This window comes from Equus asinus, chromosome 5 (genome assembly GCF_041296235.1).
Source record: "Equus asinus isolate D_3611 breed Donkey chromosome 5, EquAss-T2T_v2, whole genome shotgun sequence".
Taxonomy (NCBI): domain Eukaryota; kingdom Metazoa; phylum Chordata; class Mammalia; order Perissodactyla; family Equidae; genus Equus; species Equus asinus.
Window position 1 is genome coordinate 17,641,883 of NC_091794.1, and position 25,996 is coordinate 17,667,878.

The window sequence follows — 25,996 nt, forward strand, 5'->3', positions numbered from 1 at the left end:
AAACTTTGAACAGCATAGTTATAGTATAAACTGAGCTTTATTATATGTAAGGCTATGTAAATACAGAATAAATGCTTTAAAGATTCAATCAATCAATTCTTGAAATTTCTGAATAGGTTATAGGAAAATATTAAGAGAAGGCATTTTAGCGCCTTCTGGTTCATGCTTTTCATGAGGAATTAAGGTTCAAGGAGATTATGGATCCTGCACAAAGCACCCGATTTGTAACTGTTGACCAGGCACTAGAATCCAGGTGTTCTGAGTCTCAGCTCAATTCCCATCCTAATCCATCCCTCCCTGCCCCCTCTCCTGGCCTTTTCGGTGTTTTGGGACCTTTAAGCTCTCTTAATGGCCACTCCCCAGGGCTCCCAGCCTGATGGCGGTGTGTTTCTTGATTGTTTCAGTTCCTCTAGATGCTTTAGATGGCATGAGCTCCATGGTACATTTGTTTAGATTAATGTGTCAGTGAAGCTTCCAAAACATAGAAAGACTACACACAAATTGAGGCCATACAGGGTTGAGCAAAAATGATTTGTTTTGCCCTGGGGATAGTGCAAAACTGAAGGTTTTCAGAAAGAGGCTAATTCTGCCTATTTCCTTAATCTCATTTTGAGTGCTGGGGCAGGTTGGATTATCTTTCAGACATCTTGGAGTTGAGTAGTACCTGGGGAAGTCTAAAAAGCCTAGTCTTATCATTTTATTTGAAAGGTAGTAAATACTTGAGAAAGCAAAAATTCCACCACTGAAAATATAATATATACATATATCAACCTAGATAAGGATGTTCGCATATGACATTCTTGCTAACGTATGTACACACATATATACGCAGATACAAAGGGAATTATGTATGGTACACGCATATTCATATATATACATGATATAGACACAAATTATTGGCCTTTTAATTCACACAATTGAGAACTAATTGTTACTTTCACATGCTATTCTATGTTATCTATAGGGAATCCCAGTATGACTGTGTTAATAATCTTCAGTTTTATCCTTAATAGAATTATTATTACATATTTGAAATGCATTTTTTGGATCTGTTAAAGATAGCTTCATCTCTATCACTTATTATTTATTAAGTGCTCTCATATAGCTATTTGATGTGCTTCTATGACTTGCTCTTTTCATAATTAGTTTTGAAAGTAAATAAATAGGCTTGAAAAAATGCAAGGGTGAATGGCTGATGGTGGAGTCGTCACAAGTGTGTGTACAATTATAGATATATGTGACTGCATAGGAGACTACTTCAGTTAATGGCTATTTCAGGGAAGAATAATCAGCAAAATCATTAATTATGTTTTAGTTCATAGTTATGAAATTTCTGCTTATTTGTGGAAATGCAAATGATAAATCTTATTTCCCATAGCAGATGGCCAGGCTCAGCAAGTGCTTTTATATACGACAGATAAAATGAAAGCAAGAGTCTGCAAACATAAATTAGCCTTAAGAATAGATGAGCAAATAGAACTTTAATTCAAAAATTGCTACATGTTTTTCATTTAACAGACAAAAATCGCATCTTGGTATTTAGCCACATTCTACATGTGTGTATGCGTGTGTGCACACACTTCTATGTGTGGTCTCTAGTAGACATTGAATAAATGCTAGCATCATCATTATTGTTATTAACTATAGACGTTTGGATTACATAAAGGCATGAAATACCCCTGAATCAAAGGCATTGGTTTGAGAATTGGGTCGAGGCTTTTAATGTTTGATCGGAAGGGGCAAACTTCAGCTGCAGCAAGATTGGCAATCTTGAGTCAACACACTAGGACCAGGTTCTCAACCCTAGGACGGGATGGTATGTGAGATTCTGTATCAAGGTGTATGCTGGACTGCACTTTGCCATGACAATGGTTATAAAAGAGAATTTGTGATTAAAGGCAAGATTGATAAAATGTTCTGAAATTGTGGGATATGAGAACTTTTTGGCAAGTCTCTACACTACGAATCTGATGTAGGATGTTGAGCCAACTGATTTGTTTTTCAGTAAAATCTCAAAGAAAGGACAGGTGATTTTTCAACATCTGCTCTAGAAAGCTTGTGCTTGGAGACACTTTGTGATTCAATTCTGGCCAACACATTTCTGTTTCTTCTTCTGAGTACTTAGGGCTCATTTCCTGGATTTGGGACTAGAATTATTCAACATAATCATTAATCACACCCTCAGTGATTCTTGGGCATTCCTTTCAGCACTAATGAATTGAGGTCGATCATCATTTTATTCCTGTACACAGTTCAGCCATACAAGAAAAGAAGAAAGTCCAGGAGAGTTTAAGTTTGAATTCTTAGAATTATTAAGGGCTGATTTAGTGACTGAACATAAATGAAAAACCTAAACAATATACAAAACAATCGTTAGGTGCAGGAGAAAAACAATCTCCTAAATCTCTCTTAGATAAGCAGACTAGGACATGTTGCGTCCTGGGAAGCCATGTTTAAAGGAAAGCCTAATAAGATTGACTTTGGCGCCACCTACTCTCCGTTTTCAGTCAGTGCAGCTTCCTCTGGGTGAACGAATTGGGAATTAAAGCCTATGATCTCCAGGCTGGAGCAGGTTAGAAGAAGGGATATATTGATGTTTTCTTTGAGCAATGTGTCTTATAATTAAATTTGGGTTCCTCCTGCATAATTCTTTATGTGTTGTCTCCCCTCTCTGTAAAAGGAGTCTTGGGTAAGGCTGAAGTATTCTCACAGTAAAGTCAGAATTATCACATCTTTTCTATCAAAACAGCATCAAATATTTTGGCATGTAAAATTTTGAAATACTAGGCCAATACTTAGAATTTCTTCAGGTGACACTAAGAATTTATCTGGATGGTCTTTGAAATTAAAAAACAACAACAAAACCCCTAGATCCTACTTCTCCATCCACACTAAAGCCTGAAGTATGATGAGTTCCACGAACACTAGCCACTTAAGATTCAAATGTAATTGATAATCATGGCACTGGGGAGAGAAGGAAGGCTGAAGATGACAGTAGTTTATACCTTCTTGCCCCAAATGATCTTGGTCTTATGTATATATTTCTGGTTGCCTCTTCCCTGCTGCCCTCTGTGAGGACTTGTTAGAGTTGTCCTCATAATGAAGGCCCTTTCCTGGGAGTCAGCAACCAAGTGTCCATAATGTCTGTGGCTCTTGGTCACTGGTAAGGTCTAAGTCCCACAAGAATAGATTTTCACTGTTCAGAATAATCTTGGTTGTTTCATCCCCTTTGAGGCTCAAAGAAGAAATCTTCATATGAGACAATTACCAACCCAAGCGGTGGTCATGAGGACTTAAGGAGGGTGGTGTCTGGCCATATAGGTTCCTCTGTGGACCTAGTCTGGGGACGGGCACTGTTAGAGAGTTCTCTTGGACGGGTAAAGATAGCATCTCAGGATTGGTCATTGTTTGCATCTTAGGGTCCATTTCACGAAGCTTTGACCTGATTGCTCTATCTTTGTAGGGAAAAGTATGTGGATTATGTGCCACATGGTTGATGGAGGTATGCGGGGAACTTGGAGGGCACAAAAAGGCAGCTCCTGGGAGATCCCAGTAGCCCAGTGTATTGCAGCCAGAGGAGGTTATATGAAGACCTGCAAGAATGCTGAGGCAGAAGGGAATATTAAATGTTTAAGTGCTTCATTTTAGGAGGCCCTGCTCTATTTCCTTTAGCAACATTTCTACTTGAATAGCCAACAAGGGATGATAAAGTAGGCTCTATGTTCCTTCTGAGAGCCCCGTCATTGGGCAGTGAACACTTCCAAAAGTGCAGCTCTGCAAGAATTAACCACGGGCATTTAAGAAAAGTGGGAGGGGAGGATAACTTGCTCAGTTCCAGAGATTTAAAAATAAATAACTGTCAAAAGCAATAAAGGAGTCATGGTTTGGATCAGGAGATTTTGTGAAAGAGAAAGTTCACAATTTGGGAAAAATAGTAGCAAATGGGTTATGGAAATTATTATCACAAATTATTGAGATGAAATAAACTCAAGTGTATAAGACCCCAATATAGTGCTGTGAAATCTTAATTTTAACATATAGAAGGTAATCAGAAATAAGAACCATACCTTTTTGCTTGAAGTGCACGGTGGTGACAATTTCTAAAAAAGAAACATTTAGCAAAACAAAAACAGATAAAAAATTCTTTATCAATTGAGAATAAGCACAAAGGTAGTCTAGCACTTTCCACTGAAAGGAGAATGAGAGAAAAGGTGGAAAGAACATTCTATTAGGAACACACATTGGCAGAAATTGAAAGAAAGTCACATGGAAAGAGATTGTCTCGTTGGAACAAATGTTGTACAGTTGGAGGTGGTAAAAACAATTTGCAACCACAAATACTTGATGCTGAATGTTATGTGCGTCAACAAGTACAAGGACTCTGAATCTGGCATGTGAAAGTACCCTTGACTGTAATTTAGTGGAATGATAGAAAGGCTGACCCCCAGCCTCATCCTACCTTTTTGCCCCTGGTTTGCTCCATTCGAGCCAATTGACCTCCTTGCTTTGCTTCTAATGTGCTAAATCCATTCCAACTCTGAAAACTTTGTGCTTTCTGTTTCATGTAGTTGGAATGTTCTTCCCCAGGTCACTGCATGGCTCACTAAGTCACTTCATTTATATTTCTGCTGAAATGTCACTAACTCAGGAAAGACTTCTCCCATGGCCTTATCAAAAATGGTGCCCTGTGCTACTTTCTACTCCTTTACCCTGATTTATTAATATTAATAGCACTTATCACTACTTAGCATCATGTTATACATTTCCTTATTTGCTTGTTTAGGATTTCTCTCCTCCATTAGAATATATGCTCCCTGAGGGCAGCAACAGTGTATGTCTTGTCAACCATGGGATCCCAGGTCTAGATTAGATCCTGGCATGAAGTAGGTAATCCATAAATATTTGTTGAATGCATAAATAAATCTCAGGGTTGGAAGAGCTCATATGGGTCAAATACTTGGATTCCCTTTTAAGTATCCTTATCAACTAAACCACAATACTCTTAGATCTTTAGAAGTAAATATGGACAATTTGAAACTTAGGACTAACTGAATGGTTGGTCAGACGTAGAAGCCCAAACCATGGCTGTGAGATATGGATTTTCTTCTCTGTGAAGGTCAGGAAATAGCCCTGCATCCACGAATAGCATGCTTTCACTAAGGAAGTAAAGTGACTGGACTCTGAAGTCAGAGACAGTCTTTTGAATTGGACATCAAGTCACCTCATTATCTTGCTTGAAACTTGTTCATGCTTTCCTGTGACTTCCAAGATAAAGATCAAAGTCCTTAGTATGGCATCCACGGCTCTGCCTCCTCACCTCTCCAGACTCATTAATGTTTATCATCTCTGCATTCCAGTCCACAAGCCTTGCTTTACTCTCCATGGTACCATGTTTTCTCTGTCGTAGGGCCTATGGCCCAATGATATCTCTACTGGAAATTCCACTCATCCTTCAGAATTCAGTTATAACTTCCACAGGGAAGTCTTCCTTAGTCTGCTTGGTAAAATTAAGTCCCTTTATTATAAGCTCTGCTCTCCTTCATAACACTCATCTCAGTTCTAATTTCAAATGCATTTGCCTGAGGTTTTGATTAATGCTTGTCTTCACTACTGGACTGTGAGTTCCATGGAAGCAGGGGCCGTGTCTATTACTGTTCCCTGTTGCAGCACAGCCAATGGATGAAGGCACTCTGAATGCACAATGGGCCAAACAGAGGATCTAGAATCACTGAAATATGAGGAAAATAAATATATGCCAAGCATCCTCTTAACAGAGGATCTGAGACTGTTAAAACAACAGAGAATCTGGATAGCTAAATTCTTTACCCTCTGATGTGGCACAAAGGAGTCAGATTTTCAGAATCAGGTCTGCCAAGTTTCTGAGGTTCAGTGCAATCTATCAATCTTCTCCTTCACGGATTTTCCATTTGTCCATCCAGAGGAGGTCACAAGGAGAAGCCCTCAAACAGCATGCTGTTTTCTGGCACTCTCATGATAGCTATAAGAAGGGTACAATGGTCCTAGTGTCTGACGTCTTGAAAATGTTTGGCTACAATTCGGCATTAGCAAAACTATTGTCAGCCATGCTGTTCTTGGGGCAAACTCTGTCTACACGTAAGGACAGTTTCATGAAGTGGTGAGATACAGGGGTGAGGGAAGCTCAGCATAAATGTTCTTTTGTATCATGACTAATGGTGGACCTCCAGATGATTCTGAAGATGCTCCTGAAGATGCTCCAAGTCATTGGTACCTGCCCTTCTATCCCTGAAGAGGTAGTCTGTTACTTGCAGAAGTAACGGAGGTCTTCTGTAGGGAAGTGCCTATAGAAGAATGGAGCTGGATTTCTGCTCCTCTCCTGGCAGGAGCTGGCAACTCATGTCGCTGTCACCCAGAAGTGAAGCTAGGTTCTATCAAGATATGAAACACCAGTCTCTACCTATTGACCACACTGATCATCTGACCACTTACGTTTCAACTGTATATCAAACACACTGCCACTTACTTTCTTTCATAATACCTGCTCTGACAACTTTTCTTTGAAATAAACATTGCCTTAAAAGTTGTTGAAGTTGTAGAGAACGTGCTCATCACAATATGAGGAAACTGAGAGCAAGAGAGGGGCTAATCAGTTACCCAAGGTCACATAGACAGCAAGAGGCAGAGCAGAGACTGAAATTCAGGGCTCCCACTTCTCCTGCCAGAACTCTACCCATTATTTCACAATACCCCTCTGGTATTTTTATGAAAATGAGGACATCTAACTATAGTCTATATAACTCTGGGGTCATCACTGGAATGTTTAAATGATTCAATATCGACGGGGGAGAGTTTGGCTCTGCTCCTGTACAAAGTTCAACTTCCCTTCTTTCTCCAGTCAGGCCTTTTGTCTTATCATTCTTTAGAGTTTGTAAGTTTATAATTTATATCTCAGCTCACAGAGTGACGCTCTTCACCCACAGAGGCCTAGATGCCTGGTGGGTCCACCTTTGTGTAAGGAACACTTGGTTTCCTCTGCTCCATCCCTGGTCCACAGGCCTCATGGGAAGAATTCCAAGCAAGTGTTCAGGCGCCTGGGCAGGCAGGAGGACCAACGTTTTCGCTTAAGCTAGAAAATATCACTTAACTTCTCTTTGTTTCAGTTTCATCACTTGTAAAATGAGTTTAATGAACATGCCTCAGAAATCCTATCAATTAAATAAATTAATTATCAAACTGTGCTTAGAATGCTGCCAGACACATAGCAAGTGCTCAAAAAATAAGAATTGTTGTCAAATTTGTGGTAAAATCCTTCTAGAGAGGATCATCAGTGAAAGTTTGGTGGAAAAAGAGAAAAATATATCTTAACAAGTAAGCCATGGCAGCGTAGGCCCAAAGAATACAATTAAAAAAAAGATCTACTGAGCAACACGGATGAACAACACACTGAGAGATGCTAGCACACTGAGGTGATGACGAAGCATTGGCTAGGCAGCATTTCGGTCGGAAGAAAACTGGCAATGTGCCTGGGTTACCAGTCACTGGCACAGGCTCAGGTAAGAGTCTCGATGTTCTAAATGAATCTCTTAGGGAACAGAAACTCCCTAATAATTAATTTAAAAGAGTTCATTAAAAGAAGAATTTAAAAACCTTACCCAAATATTATACTCTATGAAGAAAATGTCACAAAAATTCAGATTAAAAATATACATCTGTAGGGCCAGCCCTGTGGCATAATGGTTAAGTCTGGTGCACTCTGCTTGGCAGCCTGGTTTCATGGGTTTGGATCCCAGGCGCCCACCTACACCACTCTTCAGCCATGTTGTGGTGGTGACTGACATATAAAGTGGAGGAAGACCAGCACAGATGTTAGCTCAGAGCTAATCTTCCTCAGTAAAAAATATATATATATATTTCTCTATATATGTGTATGTATATATATTTGTATACATACATACATACATACATATGTATATATACATATGTACGTATGTATTTGCTTGAAGTATCTTTAAAAACCAAACTAGCCTACTAGTTAAATTTTAGGAAGTCCCCCCTATTACAATAAATGAACTAGTTTTTGAAATATTGATGATCTTAAGACTTGGACTTCAAATTGTCTTTAGGACAAGAGGACCGAGTGCTTATTTTGTACTATTATTTCCTACTCACTCTCTTCTGTTGGAATAGAACGTTCTCTTTTAAGGAACAAAATCCTGAATTCTTTTGAGCCCGGCTCTTTGAAAACTTGGTTGTGTGCTGCCATCTCGTGGTAATACTAAGACATGTTCTTAAGCGCCGTCTAAAGGAATCACCTTTGTCCACCAGGTGGCAATAGTTGGGGGAAAAAATCGAGCAGGCATGAAATGTTTCTTTTCTAAAAGGAGTCTTTCCTGTTCTCACAGATAAGAAAAATTTTTTTGGTCCTTAACAACTGAAAATTATTATTCTTTTTCTAGTGTGAAGGTGATCTCAAGTTCTTGAGTCAGACTGCCTTGCCAGGGATATTATTTTTGTAGAAATTCCCTGGACACGCTCATTAGAATATACCCGAAATCTATGATTTTTATGCCTTTCTGTAACCCTCCTCTTCACATATTGATCTGTTTCAGCAAATACACTTAACAAGTAAGCATGGCAGTGCAGGTCCAAAGAATATAATAAAAAGATCAATTTACTGCAGCAGTACAATGGACAAAACTTTGGGGGAGTCTTGTACATACAGAGAAAGTTTTAGAATTCTCTAGAAGCATTATTGTCATGTGCTTAGATCGTAGCTCCTGATGGGGGGTACAAGGAGGCAATAGAGAAAAGAATGTAATACTAGAAAAGGCAAATACCTTGACAAATTAACTTATGCTAACCTGTCTTTGACTTTTGACTTTGTCTCTTTACACCCAGTCGTGTTAGACAAACCTGCAGTGTCACGAAGCTGATTCAGCCTTTCTCGTTGGCATTGGCAGTGTCTTCCTTGTTCACTACTGTACCTTCAGCTCACTACTTCTCTATCACAGAGAAAGTGTCCAATAGATTTGCTGAATAAATATCTGAGTGCATGCATGAATGAATGAATCAATCAATCAATTAATACCTCAAGAGCTGCCCTAGCTAAGGTTCTAGGTAGGGCAAGATTCTGTTCTCCTTTTGGAACCACCATGCCTTAATGCAAAGGCAAAATTATTATTGGGAATTCAGTCATTGGAAGAGCCATATGGGGCCAGGAGGTCGTTTCACCAGTCCCCAAATCCTGGCAGGTAGAAAATTTTCTGGAGGGCCGAGCTTTCTTTCAGAATCCTCACAACTAACGAAAATTTAAACCGTAGAAAATAAAAACTCAAGCTACTTTTTTGTTCAAAGGCCAGAAGATTTATTCTTTCCCTTACCTCTCATGTCTCGTTAGTCTGATTAAGTCTCTCTCCAGAAATTACAGTGAGTGCTGAGAAGGTGAGAGATGCTTCACTGGAAACCCTGCAATTTACAGTTTGGTAGCTCCCTTATTACCTAGGGAAATTTTCATATCTGTTTTTGTGAACAGTTTCGGCATTTTGCCTTCTTTGAGTTCCAGCTGGGAGACAAGATGGTGGTACCACAAATCCATAAGAAGAACTGGCTTTCAGTGCTTTGACTCTTGACAACTTACCTCTAATCCTCTGTTTATAAGCATCCGTTCCAATCCTCAGGTAGGATATGTAGAGTTTTGGAGTTTATATTGTTTGCACAGTTATTTTAATTCCAGGATGTTTACTTAAACATAAATAGCTTACTTTTTAACCTGCCGCAGCCATTTGAACAAGGAAACATCCTCTCTTCTCTTGGGTCAGGCACAACCCTTTCAATAAGACCAGACTTCTAATGTGCCACACGTTTTGAAAATGACATATCAGTAGAGGACTTAAAATAATTAATAGTGCTTTTTTTTTTTTCTGGTCCAGAATTAGTAAAAGCGTATATTCAGGGCAGAGGGAAGGCACATATTCAATGGGGATTTTATCCTTCTGTCGTCTGTAAAAACTCAGAGAGGAACAGGATCAAAATCCTCAAGAAATTCAACAAAAGAAATGAGGAGGAAGATTCAGTGTGCTTCTCCTCCCTCCCTCATGCATGTCAAGGACCCAAAGCATAATATCTGTCAGGTCCCTCCATAAGAATTTATGTTTTTTGTGCCCTGAGTTTTATTTGTTGGCCAAGATTTTGAAAAATAAAACCTTTATTATTACAGTAGCTTAAAAGGGGGACATTTTTATTAATTCAATTTTCAAAACCACACTTTGAAAGTTATTCATTTCTTTCTCGAAGGTTTCTCCACTCTGCTCAGAGGTTTTAGGGATTAGTGGTTTCTACTTACAGGTATTATTGTTATTTTTCCTTCTGCCATAGAAAAAGATATGCCTGTGATTTCTCTTTGGATTGTTAGAGTTTTTGATTTTCTCCCACATACTACATTCATGTTGTGTACACCCTAATGCTTAATATTTCTAGACTAATGTTCTCTGAGAATCACAGTAGTCATTCTGGGTCTAGTTTAGGGGGAAAAAGCCAAAACAGAGAAAAAAGTCTAAACCTCAACCTTAAATGAATCCTGTTTTCTTAGTTCATAGGTAGACAATTATCCTGACTTCTAAGAGAATATGTCAGCCAGGCTGGGAGAACTAAGAAGTCTTAGCACGTCATCAATCTTTGAGAAAGGAAGTTAGCCTTCCTTAGCTAGATTTAGGTCAAAAAGGAATCCTACACGTTACTTTCAAATATTTCTAAGGACCTTTCCTCTTACAGTTGACTGTGACCAGAAACAGACTTCAGACGTCAGGTGTTATTTCAGAGTGGGGGAGAGACATGAAGGATTTACCAGGATATTTGCCACCCTGGGCATATGGTGATAACTCTTTATTGAATGAATGAATAAATTCAAGCCAAAACCAAATGCTGACATAATTTCTCATTATATAATGTGAATAAAATATTTGAGACTCACTCCTTATTCTCATCAATTAGTAGACCAACTCTGTCAACCAAATGTTCTATACTAAAGAGAATCAGAAAAAAAATATATACATATATATATATATATATATGTATATTGCTGAGGAAGATCAGCCCTGAGCTAACATCTGTGCCAATCCTCATCTCTTTTATATGTGGGTTGCTGCCACAGCTTGGCTGATGAGTGGTGTGGGTCTGTGCCTGGGATCCGAACCCGCAAACTCAGGCTGCCCAAGTGGGGCATGCTAAACTTAACCACTACACCATGGGGCCAGCCCCAGAAAAAATGTTTTTGAAATAAAAGGTCATTTCATTATAAGGAGAAAAATTTATAAAAGGGAAAATATTAATACACCAGTTAAGAGAGAGAATGTAGGAGCCCCCATATCTGAAAGGAGGACTCTTACTGGAGATCCTGGAGGTGACACAAGGGAAATCTTTTGTAAGATGAGTCGGGTTTGACTTAGGAGCTGGAAGAGCTTCAAGTGTGCTGGTCACTGTGGGGAAAGAACCCGCCAGGGCAGGAGGGCTGCTCCTGGACCTGCCTCTGCTATGACCTTGCGCAAGTCACCGAAACATGCCCAGCCTCAGAGAGGGCAGAAAATAGACAAGAGTGTAGGTGTTTTAAGTTGAATATTTTATAGTACACTGACAGCTTGAACATTCAGACAAAACATTTGTTTATATCATATTAATGGCATTATCTCTGAGGACACTATGGACGATCTTTATTTTCTTCTTTATAGTTTCATATATTTTCAAATTCTTCTATAATGAGAATGCATAACATTTATTATCAGAATAGAAAACTATTTATAAAAACAAATCAATGCATTTAAAAAAACCCTCTAAATCTGGGGAAAAGAAAATAATAAGTTTCTGATTATTTGGCATTGAGTTGAAAACATTACAAGGAGAGTGAATTTTTCCCCCACTTTTTAGTTGGCTGCTTTCATATAGTAAAATCAAAGAGAAGCCAAGACAGGTGAGGCCTAATTTCTATAAGGAACATAGTCTTAACAGCGTGAAGTGACAATGCAATAAAAAATGTATTATATGGGTTTATGAGGTCCTTGTGACTGTAGGCTTGATGTAATTGCCCTGTAGAGTAAGCATGGATGCATGATTCGGCTTTAACTGTTACGTGCTCTGCAGGGTGGTGATACGGATTGTTACAGAAAGTGCGGTCTCACTAAGCACTCCCAACATAAAGAGAGGCCTTCATTAAGTTTCTTACAGCGAGTCAGCTTTCTCAAATCCTGCAGGTTTCTTATGTAGCCTGAGAGGTTTAATTTTTAATAATCAATGAATTAAAATGTTAGAGAATGCCCAAGAGGCTAAGTTTAATAAAGGGGCTTCCCTGGGCCACTTCACCTAAAAATGCGTATAAGATTAGAAAAACTCCAGAAGTAAATTTATTTGAATCAGCTGTCAGTAAGGTACAGCACCAGGCAAGTAGTTTCCGTCTTAAAGAGAAACAAATGCTTCTGCCCTCGTGTCTAGAACGCACCCATTGCACCTGTGGGCACAATCTTGGCTTTTTGCCCCTTATTGGAATTAAAGACCAGTCACCTCATTTAATACAGAATTGCCTCCCAACCCCAAATCTACTTAGTTGTTGATGCAAAGTAGATTATATTTTCCATGGTTAAAACCATACATTTTATGTATATTTTAAAGCATTTTGTGCCTTCATTTATTTGACTTGCTAAAAAGGATAAAAGCAGAGGTTTGCATTGGTCTCTAGAGATTTTCATGCTTTCTGGTTTTCTTCCTCTCTTTCCATTTCCCAGCCGTAAGCTGTGAATTGCAGATCCGTTTTAGAATACATTTTAGATTTAAATCCTAAGGGATTCAAGACTGTCTTTAATCCGTGTAATGTGTATTTTCATTTTGTATGTTTCAAAATCAAAAACATTCAAATATCATGAAATAAGGTAACTGGCCTGCAGAATTTGAATGCAGAGATAACAAGTGAATTTGTGAAATTTCCTGGGATTTTAAGGCTCTTGGAAATAAGAAGATAAGGGATTAAAAAAATGGCAGTATGCTCTGAGTTACTCTTGGACCTACGTCAATGGCACTAACTACCACAGTGCAGACCGTGATAAAGGTGGGTCTGCTGTGGACTTTTCCCAGGGACTTTATTATTTGCGATGCCAGGATAGCTCAGTTATTTATCTGTGACTCCTGCTGTGTCACTGACTCCAAATATAACATCATCGTCAGGTTCTGGAGCAACTCCTGGAAAATACTGATGCCCCTTACAACCTGGCCATTCTCACAATTAAAATAAAAGCCCATCATCAAACCTCCCTGTTGAGAGGCTGAAAGTTTTCTTTAGGTGTTCTGCCAGATAATAGGCTTTCAGTATCCTCCAGAAAACTCCCCCTGCAGAGAGCTACCTACCACACATTGTACAGCATTAGGGACGAGTCTGCACGGTTAAGCCAACAGGTGCTCTTTCTTGCCCTAAAAGTGTAACAGAGGTGGAAAAGTCGATCCCCTTTCTTTTAACTCCATTGGTTTATCACATTTCTTTTTTAAATAGGCCAGATACAAATGAAAAGAAGTAGGGAAAAATTGTTTTTTCTTTTCAGATTTTTAAAATTAATTAGACAATGTTATTTAGCTCTTTCTGGATGCTAGATCTTTGTACGTAAATGTTCTGCCCGTCTCTCTTTTCTCTCCTTTCCCCCTTTTAAACTTCACTTTCACCTGGAAGCCTTCCCTGAGCAGTCCATGCTAGCTCTGGCACCCCAGTTTTGTGTGCCCCAAATACTGCATAGGTGTCCTAAGCTTAGGAAAGTCTCTTATATTGTTAACTCATCATCTACTGCTGCATCTAGTCTGGAAGCTCTGTGAGCACACATGCCATGTCTGGCTTCTTCTCCAGCCATTCCCAAGACCCAGTTCAGAGCTTGACACATAGAAAGCACCAGGTTGGTAATTTTTGAGTGATTAAATGGTGTAATCAAAATATCATGCATTGTCAAACAAAAACCTGGGCCATAAACAAGTTTGCACTGCCCATCAAGAATGAAGACCTTTTCTTGTGTTCCTAATGGTTAGAAATCATAAGGAAAAGAAAATGTGAATTCTAAAAGAAACTGTACAAAGCAAAAGCAAGTGGAGACTACATCTAAATGCAGAGCAAGAAGTCATACTATTAATTGAATGACTTACAGTGAGAGGGTTGATTCTCTAAAAGAAGAACAACCTCTAATGAGTGAGATCAGCTCCTCTTTCTCATCACCTCCACACTAAGCAGCTTTCAACGATCAACTTACCTGTGCTCTGGAACTCCAGGGAGGAAAGTCGAATAAATCTCCCAACTTACTCTCTAGCTTAAATTCAGCATAGATGTGCAAGCTACTGCTTGTTTTTTTCTTTTCTTTTCTTTACGTTGTTTCTGCTTTCCAAACATTCCCCTGCTTCCAAGTCACACAAAATCCACACGTGTAGTTGAGAAAGCTTTTTAGAACAGCCAAGCAACTTTCCAACATAGAACATGGCTGGGAATGCTTGGTGCTGTGTGGGCTACAGAGGATGGGATGGTGCACAGAACAGACACTCAGCCAAGGCACAGTTATTTTCTATGTTGCTGGTTTTTTTAACCACCAGATGCTACCCTTGCCCCAAACAAGGTCCACCTACGCAGTTAAAAAAGTCATACTGGAATTGCAAGGTTTGGAAGGTGAGTGGTTGTCAGAATCTGTGTTGTGAGTATGGGGCAGATAAAGTAGAATGGATGAGAGCTATGACTTGTAGTAAAGATACTCTGTTAGTGGTAATGTCTGGGTGTTAAAGCATACATATGTGTTACAGAGCTGTGGGAAGCATTTTCTTTTGCAATCAGCACAGCGATAAGCAAAACAGTGTAGTAAACTACAGTGGTGCTTGGCTCCCCAGGGTCCAATTAGGAAGCATGATAAACGACGTGTAAGGTCTCTCCCCCTACTGATTTGTGGCGGCTGTAAGTTGACAATTCCCCATGGGGTCCTAGTGAGTGGTCTGCCTACTCCTATCATACATCGGGGTACATATGAACACCATAAATTGGAATTTCAAACTCATTATGTCATGCTGTGTTCTTACTTGGCAGGTGTGTTTCTTTACAGCAGTACACAAGGAGAGATGGAAGGTGGGAACACTTAATCTGATTTTTTTTCCCCATTGGAGGCACGCGTTTAATTTAATACCTACAAATGACTTGTGATGATGAAAGACTATTGTGAGGATAGAGTGACTGGATAAGGGAAGTCGTTATTAAGGTTAATTTGTATCTTGCCTCTTCAAAAGTAGATGTTTCCTCCAGATAGATAGGAATAGCTTTGTGGTGCTTGCATGGCTGGCAACCAGTGTTTAGAAGTGAAGGCTAATACGATCAAAACTTTTCTTTTGGTTTTATTTGAAAGATGTCAAAGACGAAATATATATGTAATGCATGGTGAATACGGTGGAAAATGTTGAGAAAAAGAGAATCAAGGAATAAAGATGGTGGAAATAAGAATTTCAGGCGAAAAGGAGAAAGCCAAGAGGCAGACTAAAATTCAAGTTTATAGTTTTGGGGGGCTATAATATAACATTTGTCAGGGGCTGAGACTGTATTGATGATTGAATTCTTGGAAGAATATGTATTCTTTTATTCCTTTTGAGTCTAAGTAGTGCCATTTCCTTTAAGTATTCTTACTTCATACAATGTCTCTGAATCTGGAGCAAAGCCCCGAAAGAAAGGACCTCCTTCCTGGGTACAACCAGCAATGTTCCTCACCGTAAACTGCTACCCTCCTGCTAAATGGCACACTGGTGCAAACACCAAGGCCAACACTGCCCTGGGTGCACTGTGAAGACTAGAGGGGCCTGCATCAGCATTTTCTGTCCGTTCAAGATCCTGGTCTCCTCACCCTTTGGAGCAGCATGCCAACATTTTCTGCGGCAAATCTCACTGAGCTCTTCTTAGGCAGCTTTATTCCTTTTAATTAAAAAGACAAGGCTGTCAATTACTTAAACTTAATCCCCAAATGTAATTGTTACTTTGAAAGATATTTTTTCCCATAAAGCTCATAGAAGAGAAATATTTCCATCAAATTAAAATTTAGTGAGAGCGTGGATATTCAAAAAAAATTTTCATCTTCAATTCCCTGCTGGCTCTAGAAATCCAAATAGCACAGCAAGGCCTAAGTCTAGGGAGAACGGCAGGAAAGGCTGACTGGAGGAAGCAGATCCAGGCTAAGAAAATAGGAAAAGGCATTAGAAAAGAGTCCCAGTACTAAAAATTCTCCTACCTTTCAATTGATGCTGTAGGATTTTTAGCCATTTAGCTTGAAGCTACATGTAAATTCTGAGAGAGGTAACACTTCTAAGCCACTGCTGGACATTTAAATAATAGTGTGAATAAATTGCAGATTTATTCTTGCTAGCAAAATTTAGCAGGGAGAGAACAAGATCTGTCTAGGAAATAGAGCAGAAGGAAGAATGGAGAGGGGAGTAGAGTAAGACACGGAAATAGATTGAACAAAGAGAAGTGCCTGTTACATTGGGTTGGGCCACCTACTCTAGTTGGATCTAAATCACTGGATTGGCAGGTGAAGTATTGATTCCAGGTGAAGTATTGGCATATCTATCCCACTTGGTTCTCAACCACTAAAGAAAATCAAGAGGCGATCAGACTGTTGTTCCCAGTAAAGGAGACAGGGGATGGTTATCAGGTATTAATGTCAACTCTTAATTATCTTCATGGGTATTAATCAGGGCTCATGATTTTGCTGTAAATTTGTGTTGACATGGCTACCTAAGTTCCACCAGTGAAAACAAGGCCCTTGTTTCCACCAGCTAGTGGGAGAGGAGAGATATATTTAAAAACTGAAACTTTTCCTAGAACACATTTTAAACGTTTAACCAGGAAAAAGGGCAGGTTCTTTACACTGATGACTTTGGATTAGTGCGACAGGTGGTATTGTGCACAACGGGTATGCACTGATATGTGTGTGTGTGTGCGTGCTCATGCCACAGTATAGGAAACTGTGCAACTTGCAGCTTCTCTTAAGTGTAGTATTATGATATTGGTGAAAAAGGCTTTTTATTAGCCTTTGGATGCTTCTGTATTTAAACTTGTTAGCAGTGTGGCATTTCGGATGTCCCTGTAATCCACATCACACTATGATAAAGCCACACTGAACTTAGATGTACTTAGTATCCAGGCCATATGAAAGAAGTACATCTTTAAATATCAGAACTTTAAAAAATTATAAGAAATATGTGTTTCTGAATGTGATTGTTTTAAACTCAATATGCTGTTTTTCTAGTAACTTGAAGCTCTCTTTTATATATTATTTAAAAAACCACTTTGAGCTTGTAGGCATGAAAAATATAATTTCTTTCCCATTTCACAGTTGGAAAAACTGAATTAAAGAGAACAATGCTAGTAATTATCCATGATTAATAGAGGTATGTATGTAAATCAGCCTGAATAAGTGTGTGAAATTAGATGTGCCGATGCCAGATAGCTCTGCTCGTGTTTTTTAAAGATGAATACTTTCATATCAAACTCTGTATGAGATGAGCCTTCATTTCTGCATGTTGAATATATTTGGCAATGGCCTTTTAAAGTGTATGGGTATTAAGGTAGCTGAGTATTATATATTATAAGCACTACAATACATAAAATAAATTAGATGAGTGTTTAAAATTCATTAGACAGACACATATCTAAGGAACATGAATGCATATGTAGTGGTTATTTATAATGTACTGTAAATTTATATATGTGCCTGGGTGCAGCGAGGAGTAGACTGGAATTTGGGTGTACTTTGATGATTAAAAAGTGTGGGAGAAGGTGATGTTAGTTTCTTAGGGTGTGGGGATTATTTGAGTTAATACATGCAAAAGCCCTTGGAACTCTGTTGGTACATGAGAGGCCCACTATCTGTGTTAGCTGTTATTATTATTATTAACATTGCCATTATTATTAGACAAGATGAAACTGCTGTTATAATAAGGAGCTGAAAAGAGGCATTTTCTTATTGATACCTGGGATAATATCCCACAGAAAATAAATGAAATTGTAGGGATTGTCCAGTCATCTTCATAGCACGTGAAAGTTCTAGGATTTTTCTCCCAGTTTTCCTTCCATCCCAGTGGAGTCTGATTTTGAGAGCCCATTTCTGGGAGTGCCAGGTGAGGGCAGGTATATCTCTTCCTCCCGCTGTAGATAGAATCTGGCTGTTCTGATGCCAGGCCTGCCCACACCACCAGTCTCCCAAACTTCAAATTTCTGCGAGCCTGGTTTGTTTGTGGGTTGGATTTTAATCCTTTTTTAACTTTAATTTTGGGGGGTTTTGTTTTGAGAGAAAGCTTTAGACAGCTATATTAATCATGCAAACCCAGCCATGTGCAATGTGTTTTATCAATGGAAAAACAGGAACTGAATGGCAAGCAGCTGTGAACAAACCCAGTGCAACGCCTGAACCTGGAAGATAATCTCAACATTTCCCAAACCTACTCGCCACACGGGGTTAGTGAATGGAAAGGCTGTTCACTTGGGATAAATAATCAGATGGGAGGCAAACAAGTGAGATGCATTCTGGGGTTATTAATTTTTTTTAAAGTTGCAGAGATGAGAGGATGGGCTGGTTGAGACCAGAGAGCCCCAAGCTCAAGGGAACTCTTCACTTGAGGCTGATAAAAACAAAACAATGGCAGGTTGTCTTGTCCTTTTCTTTCACTTCATTTTAACTTTCTGAGGCTAGTTTTGTCACCCCATTTTGAACCCGCAGTCCTTCCAAATGTGAGGGCATCTCTAGATGCACTCCCATCATGAAGGGCTGTGCACAGGTAAGCTTATGGGCAGGGGCAGAGAGCAATGTTTCCCAGGATCCAGAGGCCTCAGGAAATGATCTGAGCCTAACACAGTGAGAAAAGTTCACTCAGACATTTAGAGACGACTCTTTCCTCATTTTACAATTCAGTGGATTTTCTGCCGGGATACAGTCAGGGGTAGTTATGCAAATATATGCAATTCAGGACTCATTTCAGAATGAATAAACCTAAATTAAAATTAATGGGAAAAAACACCTATCAGAAACAGATCAAAGAGGGAGCACTCTTTATTTTATTTATTTATATATATCTTTTAAATTAAGGAGGAGGGAAGCCCACCGATTTTTTTGTTTTGTTTTTGGTAGAATAGGAAAGGACATTTGAAAATTTCTGGTTGGCCACAGACAATACCAATTATCCTTTGGTGTAATTTCAGCCATATTATTATCACTGCAGAAAATCAAGCAATATGATAAAGGAAACCCAAGGGAAATACATTTGATTTATTGAGCCTTGTTTTTGTTTAATCACAGCCTGAGGGCTTTGGGACTGCTTTCCTGCTGCGACTCTGCTGTTCATCCCCAGTCAGCTTGATGAGCCATGTAGAGTGGGGGTAGGAGGAGAGACCCTCCAAAGAGAAATATTGACAACGGAGCAGCTGAAATTCAACATGTATTTCTGTTATTGGAAAGTAGGAGGGAAAGCTTTCTTTCTTACGATGGGAGGACAGAAAAGGACCTTTGGGACTTTCTCCTTCTTTCAAAACACCTTAAGGAAATTAATTGGTTCAAATCCTTCAGGCCATTTGCATCAACCAACTGCTTATAGACATCTGAACACTTTAGGGTTGAAATGTAGGATTCTACATAGATGACGACAATATACAATATTTAATTAAGTGAAGGTTTTTGTGCTTTAGTTATGACTATAGTGAGTCAGGCATGCTTTTCATAGATATTTTGGTACCTAGGTGGCACTATAAAAAGAATTAAGGATCCCACATGTTAGTATTTTTTTCCAGGGGAAGACAGTATTTCACATGGGTTGCCATCTTGACTGGAAAGACTGGGAAAGGGATTTGACAGATACAAAGTTAAAGTCCTTGTAAGGAACTGGGAACTTAAGAGGGCACTATCTTTCTATACCAACCTCTCACACCAGCTATCCCGTCTCCATGAACAGCTTTTCAATTTCTACCAGCAGAAGCCCAAGGTATTAGTAGTAAGATAAACTATATTCTCTAAAACTATTGGATCTAAGGAAGCTATCTACAGTCTACCTACAACATAAAATCAAACTAGGGTCATTCTCCAATCAACAATTCAGTGTGTGCGAAAATATCAAGTTCAATAAAATTCCACATGCTCCATCTCTGGTCCAGACTGTTTTTCAATATCCAACAGATGTCCTTTGTGAACAGTGTCTGGCTTCATTTTGTTCAATGTTACATGTATCATAAAGCATGATCAGATAAAATATTTGAGTTTGTGGCTGCAGAACTGCTCTCACAAAGGCCATCTCCAGTCATAGTGACAAAGCTCATCTTGATGGAGCAAGACTTCTTTGAAAATGTTATACATCGGGACAAATGTGTATGTGTGTATTTGTCACATCAAGATATTTGCAAGATGGCAACATGATAAAATGGTGTCAATCTCTGCAGCAACACTAGACGATAAGTGTCTTAAAATAATTGTGGCATGGCAGGAATTCAAAATGGGATATTTTCCGTGAACAGTTAGCTTCATGTCAAGCTTAAAAAACAGGCACATTTTAACAGTTATTTTTAGTGGCTGGGATAAGAAACAGATTTCATTAATGTTTTCAGAAAGGATTTTATTCAACAGAGTTCTAAAAATAGTTTGGATCCTTCTTAAAATTTAAGAATAACTCTTTTATTAAGATGTCTAATTGGTCCTCGAAACCTTGCAATCCTCATTTCAAAATAATTAAAATAAGTTTGCATATATGTGAATACATACATATGCAAAGCATTGCATTATTGATATTCTGAATATCTACATCCAATTCTGGCCTAATTTTTAGTATGGACAAGTGTTAATGAAACATGATCTGTCTTCAAATTTATAAAATAGCAGCTTCTACCTTTAATTCTGAGCACATTTCCTTTATAGTGTATACGATAAACTTGTTTAATTGGATTTATTTTTTCCACACTAGGCCCTGCATGGCCTACTTTCCATTTTTTCTCAGGTCTTTGAGTGTTATTTGCAACTCACTTTTCTGGAATTTAATTTCAATGGTAGGTTGGTTTCACTTTGGGTCTTTTTGTATTGTTTTCATTTTATTTGCCAATTTGCCTTTAAATAGCCTTAAGCTAGAAGGTTGGGGCTGTAACTTGCGTCTAAATATGAGGTAGGAGGCAAAATTTAATTTGAGTGTGTAGAAAGTTTTATGAAAAGGAATACAGGATGACTACCTTGTTTTTCCATTTGTGTTTTCTAAAATAGTTGTGTTTGAAAGGCAAAGCCCCAAATTGGCCAAGATTTTAAGAAAAAGTAACGTCCTTGTGATCCAGTTAAGTTCAACTTTTGGCGGTAGATAAACTCACTTTTACAAGTAATACCCATGACCTCAGATTCTGATTTTATAAGCCTCCAAATATGAGGTAGTCAGTTAGAGGATCTGTATTTTTATGAGCTACAGAATTTAACTGGTTGTATTCCAAATATGTGAGTTCATAGGTACCTGTAATACATACTAATTAAAGAAAAAATTGCTTCCTGAGTTTAGCATAGTCTCCCCAACTACTGACCAACTTGAAGTTAAGTCAGGTGACAGATCTGTTACATGCTTATCAACGGTGTGGGGGCGATTGGCTTTCTTTTGAAGTTTCAAGGAAAAAAGGATTCCTACTGCATGTGAATTTTGTGGATGTGTCTCCCCCTTTGTGCGTTTTGCACATCATAGATGATGGAGAATGACCCAGCAACAGAGCTACAGTGATAAAAATTATACTGACCTTGAATGGGGTGGGGGATTGTGGGTAAAACACGCTCTAAAGGGGAAAAAATAGTAAGCATCACGGAGAGTTTAGATATAAAGATATATGCATATATTTATCTTACTCATGTTTAACTACTCAGACAATTATAAAACAGATGAATGTCTATGCCTATAGGATTATATCTGCCATAAAACATTTGTCTGTTCTTCTTCCCAACACTAAAGTAGCAATGAACTATTAGTAAAATTTAAAATCCAAAGCCTTTAAAAAAAATTCAGCTGTAATAGGGGACAACATCCTATTATGATAATCCTACAAACAGGATCCTGTGCTGGAAAAATCCACTACCAAAATAACAGATTTTTTGGAGGGCTGTGGTTGACAGTATTTAAATTAGTAATGACCAAATTCAGGTCATGCATCTCGGTCCTGGTTCTGGTCTCTTAACTCATGAAGGATGGACCTATGGCAGCTAAGGACTCCTTTCCTCTCCCTAAGTCCTACAGTTCATATCAGCTTTAGCTAAGCATCTGAAAAATTTATTTTGGGAAATACTAATTCAACTTCTCCCTCAGGTTTCTACTTCCGTATTACTGATATCAGTGCAAGAGTAATGCCAGGGTAATAAGGTTCTTGGCATAATATAATTTTATTTTTAGTCTTTTCCTTAATCCCACCTTCTTGTGATAACACAATCTCACTTGAAACTTGATCAACCAATCAAATTTGCCTGATGATGAATCCTGTTGAGTAATAAGAAGTGTTATTCTTTTGAACAGCAGGGTCTTAGGTTATGAGTCCCTCACAGTCCCATCCCCAAGCTGCTGACCATAAATTGAATGTGCTGACAGAGTTCAGGCTTTAAGATAGCCTCTATTTGTCTCATCAAAACCCAGGTTTAACTCTAAATCCTCCTCTGAGGCTCTTTCAGACAGGTAGAATGGTGCATTAGGGAAAGGATGTATTACTTACTACTCTCAAACCCAATAGTGTAATATAATCATCACACAGCTTTCTACATTCCTCCTAGTAGCTTGGTTAAATAAAGACCAATGATAAATCAAAATCAACAAAAATAAAAACCATAAAGAGAAAAGCATAGGTGCACATTCAAATTTGATCTGCCTGCCATCTTGTACCATACACTTAGAAAGAGTAGATTTTGTCTGGAATTTGGGCACTCAGTACATCTAGACACTGAGAAAACCCAGTCTCCTTGTAGAGTGAACTTTTCTCTAGCTTGGCTGAAACTTACAGCTTAAATGCCAAAGTTTCCTAAGTGCATTAAGATGGAACAAGTCAATAACAGCATAGTGAACAATCGTGTCTTAGTTAGACAACTGTCAAGTAGAAAAATGGTTTAAACCTCCACTGGTTATTTGGTATTAAGTTTCCAGCTTTGAAAATAAACAGCTAAACTGCTTTCAGCATTTATGTAGCAGTTGGAGACCACTGTCCCATATGATACTCTATCTACTGTATTTTATTTTTATTATTACTATTATTATTCAGACTGTTTAAATGACTCAGCTTAATATTTTCTCATCATACTGTTCACAGCTGGGTAAATGCACTCTGCCCTCATTTCCACAAGACCATTTATATTGCTAAACCATCTCACCCACCCTCCTTTCATCGCCTTTTCAGCTGTTTCCCAGCTTGTTATTACCATCATAGCTCCACCCTGTTATCATCATCTTAGCTCTATCACGCCCCATTAGTTATCTCATTCTCTTAATTCCATCCTACTGATTTATCATTCCTTAGATGCTTCCCCATCCCAGCTTTTTAATCCTTATTCTTTCACCATCATTCTGCTGTATTTCCTAGTTTATGCCAGGGTTTGTGGGCTCTTGTAAAAGTGTAAAGTGAAGTAAATATCACTTAAAATGAAAAAGAAATCCTCCAACTTTTGATATTCAACATTAGAGGAGGGCAGGAACCTGGGTGCTATGCACTTTGTCTTTTGGCTGCTGATGCTTGAGGAGTTCAACATAGCGTAGCGATGGATTGGGAGGTTTTAGGAACAGAACTCTTAAAGGTGACCCAGTACTACGTGCTGTGGCTCTTAGTAAGTCCCTTAACTCTGGGCTTCCGTTTCTTATCTGCTAAATGGTGGTGGAGGGGGGGATATTATTGGCTGATTCTGCTGGGACACCATGAGAAGCAGTTAAAGGGTCATTAACACTTCACAAGAACCCCTCTGAATGAAAAGCATCTAAATGACAAAAGCTGGAGTTGAGAGTAGTGTGTATATATAGAAGGAATTTATTAACTCAGATATGATTTTCTCTTATTTTCCAATGGGTGTTGAGATATTCAATGGTCTTTCTGAAAGTCAGCATATTTTATGCCTATTCTTGAAACTAAAACTAATCCCAGCACCCATCTATCTCGAGACTATTGGATCCACAGAGAGCCCTTATAAGGAGTTTGCAGCCAGTCTTTCAAACTACATGTGTGTAGCTCAAATAGCTGCTCAAACTGTTTTATTATGTGGCATCCAGAAGTAGCTGGTTAAGAGGCTTTGCTGAGTCTTAACTAGCACCATCAAGTGGTTTGTATTTAAACGATGGGCCCCTAAGATAATAACCTAAAATGGCTTCTAAAGAAGCAGGGGAGGCCCTTATTTCAAGGGCTCTCTCCAGTGCTGGGTAGCTTACGTAGTACTTGAAATTTAATCAAGTATAGGTTTACAAGTTAATATTTTAAAATTAAAAAGAAAATTTGAAAACCTCCTACACATTAATGTGATATGGTCCAGCATAGATTTCTTTGTATTTTTATTCTTTTGTACTCAATGGCTTCTAAAAACCTTACCAATCCACACATTTCTCTAAAGTAGACAGTAATGGATCTGTAAGACTGTTCTTCTTTAACATGGGGAATATTCCCCTCCCAGGGTCAAACATGGACCAGTAGGCTGGAATATTAGTTCAGAATCTCAAAGTGCCAAATATAAGCCAACAGTTGAACTAATCTAGTGGATCCAGGCTGATTGGGGTTCATGAAAATGGCAGTGGGAGGTGGCAGAAGCGTGGTCCTGGCTGAGAAGGAATATAACAATATTTAGTCAGTGGGAAGACTTCATTAAGTGAAAAAAGGAGAAAGAAATTAGATGTCTCCTCATCTCCAAACTACAAAAGACACATCTCCTAATAGTTTCCCCACATACACAAATCTAGATAATGTGGACTCTGGAAACAGCTTACCTGAATTTAAGTATCAGCAGGCTTACTTAGCTGCGTTAGTTACTTAACCTCCTTGTACAGTGGAGAAATACAAGTCCTTAATAGGGTTGTCCTAATGATTAAATGAGATCATGTACGTTAAGTGTTTAGCACATATGCAGGGCAGCTTGTAAATACAAGAAGTGATGACATTACAATCATCTCCCTTAAGCTTCCTTCTTAACTGTTGCTTTAAAAGTAACTCACCATAAGCATCGAAACATGATAGGTTCCCTTTGTGGGTGCATTGCAGTCATCAGTGTGGAAACACAGAATCTGTTATGCTACATATGCTGACAGTGGAACTTCTCTTGACATCATCAGAATTCCAAGTCTTCATCCACGTGATGCATATTCTCACATCTGACAAGGGCTATGGAGCTGAATCTTTGCCCATACACACTGTACTATTGGATTAATGTGTTCAGAAAAATGATATAATGTAACGCTTTTCCCAAAATGAAGAAAAAGATATAAAAGACATTACTTGGATATATAAACTAAGGTAGTATGGATCCTTGACAAACAGAAAGCTAGGCTGTGTGGAGAGTAAGACAAATGAGAAAAGAATGCTTCCATTGACTTAGGGGAAAAATTACTATGAACACAATGTATTCTTGAACCCCTATTCAACTATTTTTACCTGTTTGGAAGTCCATATGTGAATAGAGAATGGAGAAGTATATGTATGTAAGTGTGGAGGAAAAGATGTATCAGTGACTGCAAGTTGACGCTGTGTAAAAAGTCAGCACGTGTCACTGCAGTGGACACTGAAAATATGCTGATTCACCAACGAAGATGAATAATTGTGAACTCTTCAGGGGCTCTGGCTCTGGGTTTCCACCTGCTGCTGCCTCTGGCCAGCAGCAGCTCACCAGCTCCCTCATCTGCTCCGAACTGGCTGGGTCAGCAGAGCACCCTGCTGCCCACACAGTGCTCTCCATCAGGGCACTGGCTGCAGCCACCCCCCCAAGCATCTCTCCCCTCCTAAGCATCTTTGCCCTCTTAGGCATCTCTCCCC

General features: G+C 38.8%; 1 protein-coding gene across 3 annotated transcripts in view; it reads right to left on the bottom strand.

Annotated features, from left to right (window-relative positions):
- Positions 1 to 25,996, bottom strand: part of LSAMP (limbic system associated membrane protein) — a 597,408-nt gene that overhangs the window by 4,838 nt on the left and 566,574 nt on the right. Inside the window, exons 7-9 of one of the 3 annotated variants that reach the window (XM_070508918.1) lie at positions 21,761 to 21,796; positions 14,143 to 14,160; positions 4,084 to 4,100 (exon numbers count right to left, since the gene is read on the bottom strand). The exons of 1 other annotated variant lie outside the window; for it this stretch is intronic. In XM_070508918.1, the coding sequence (XP_070365019.1) occupies positions 4,099 to 4,100; positions 14,143 to 14,160; positions 21,761 to 21,796 (56 nt within the window). In that variant the 3' untranslated portion in view covers positions 4,084 to 4,098. Of the gene's footprint in view, positions 1 to 4,067; positions 4,101 to 14,142; positions 14,161 to 21,760; positions 21,797 to 25,996 lie in introns of those variants that run through there. One more of the 3 variants, XM_044771559.2, reaches the window with a different exon arrangement.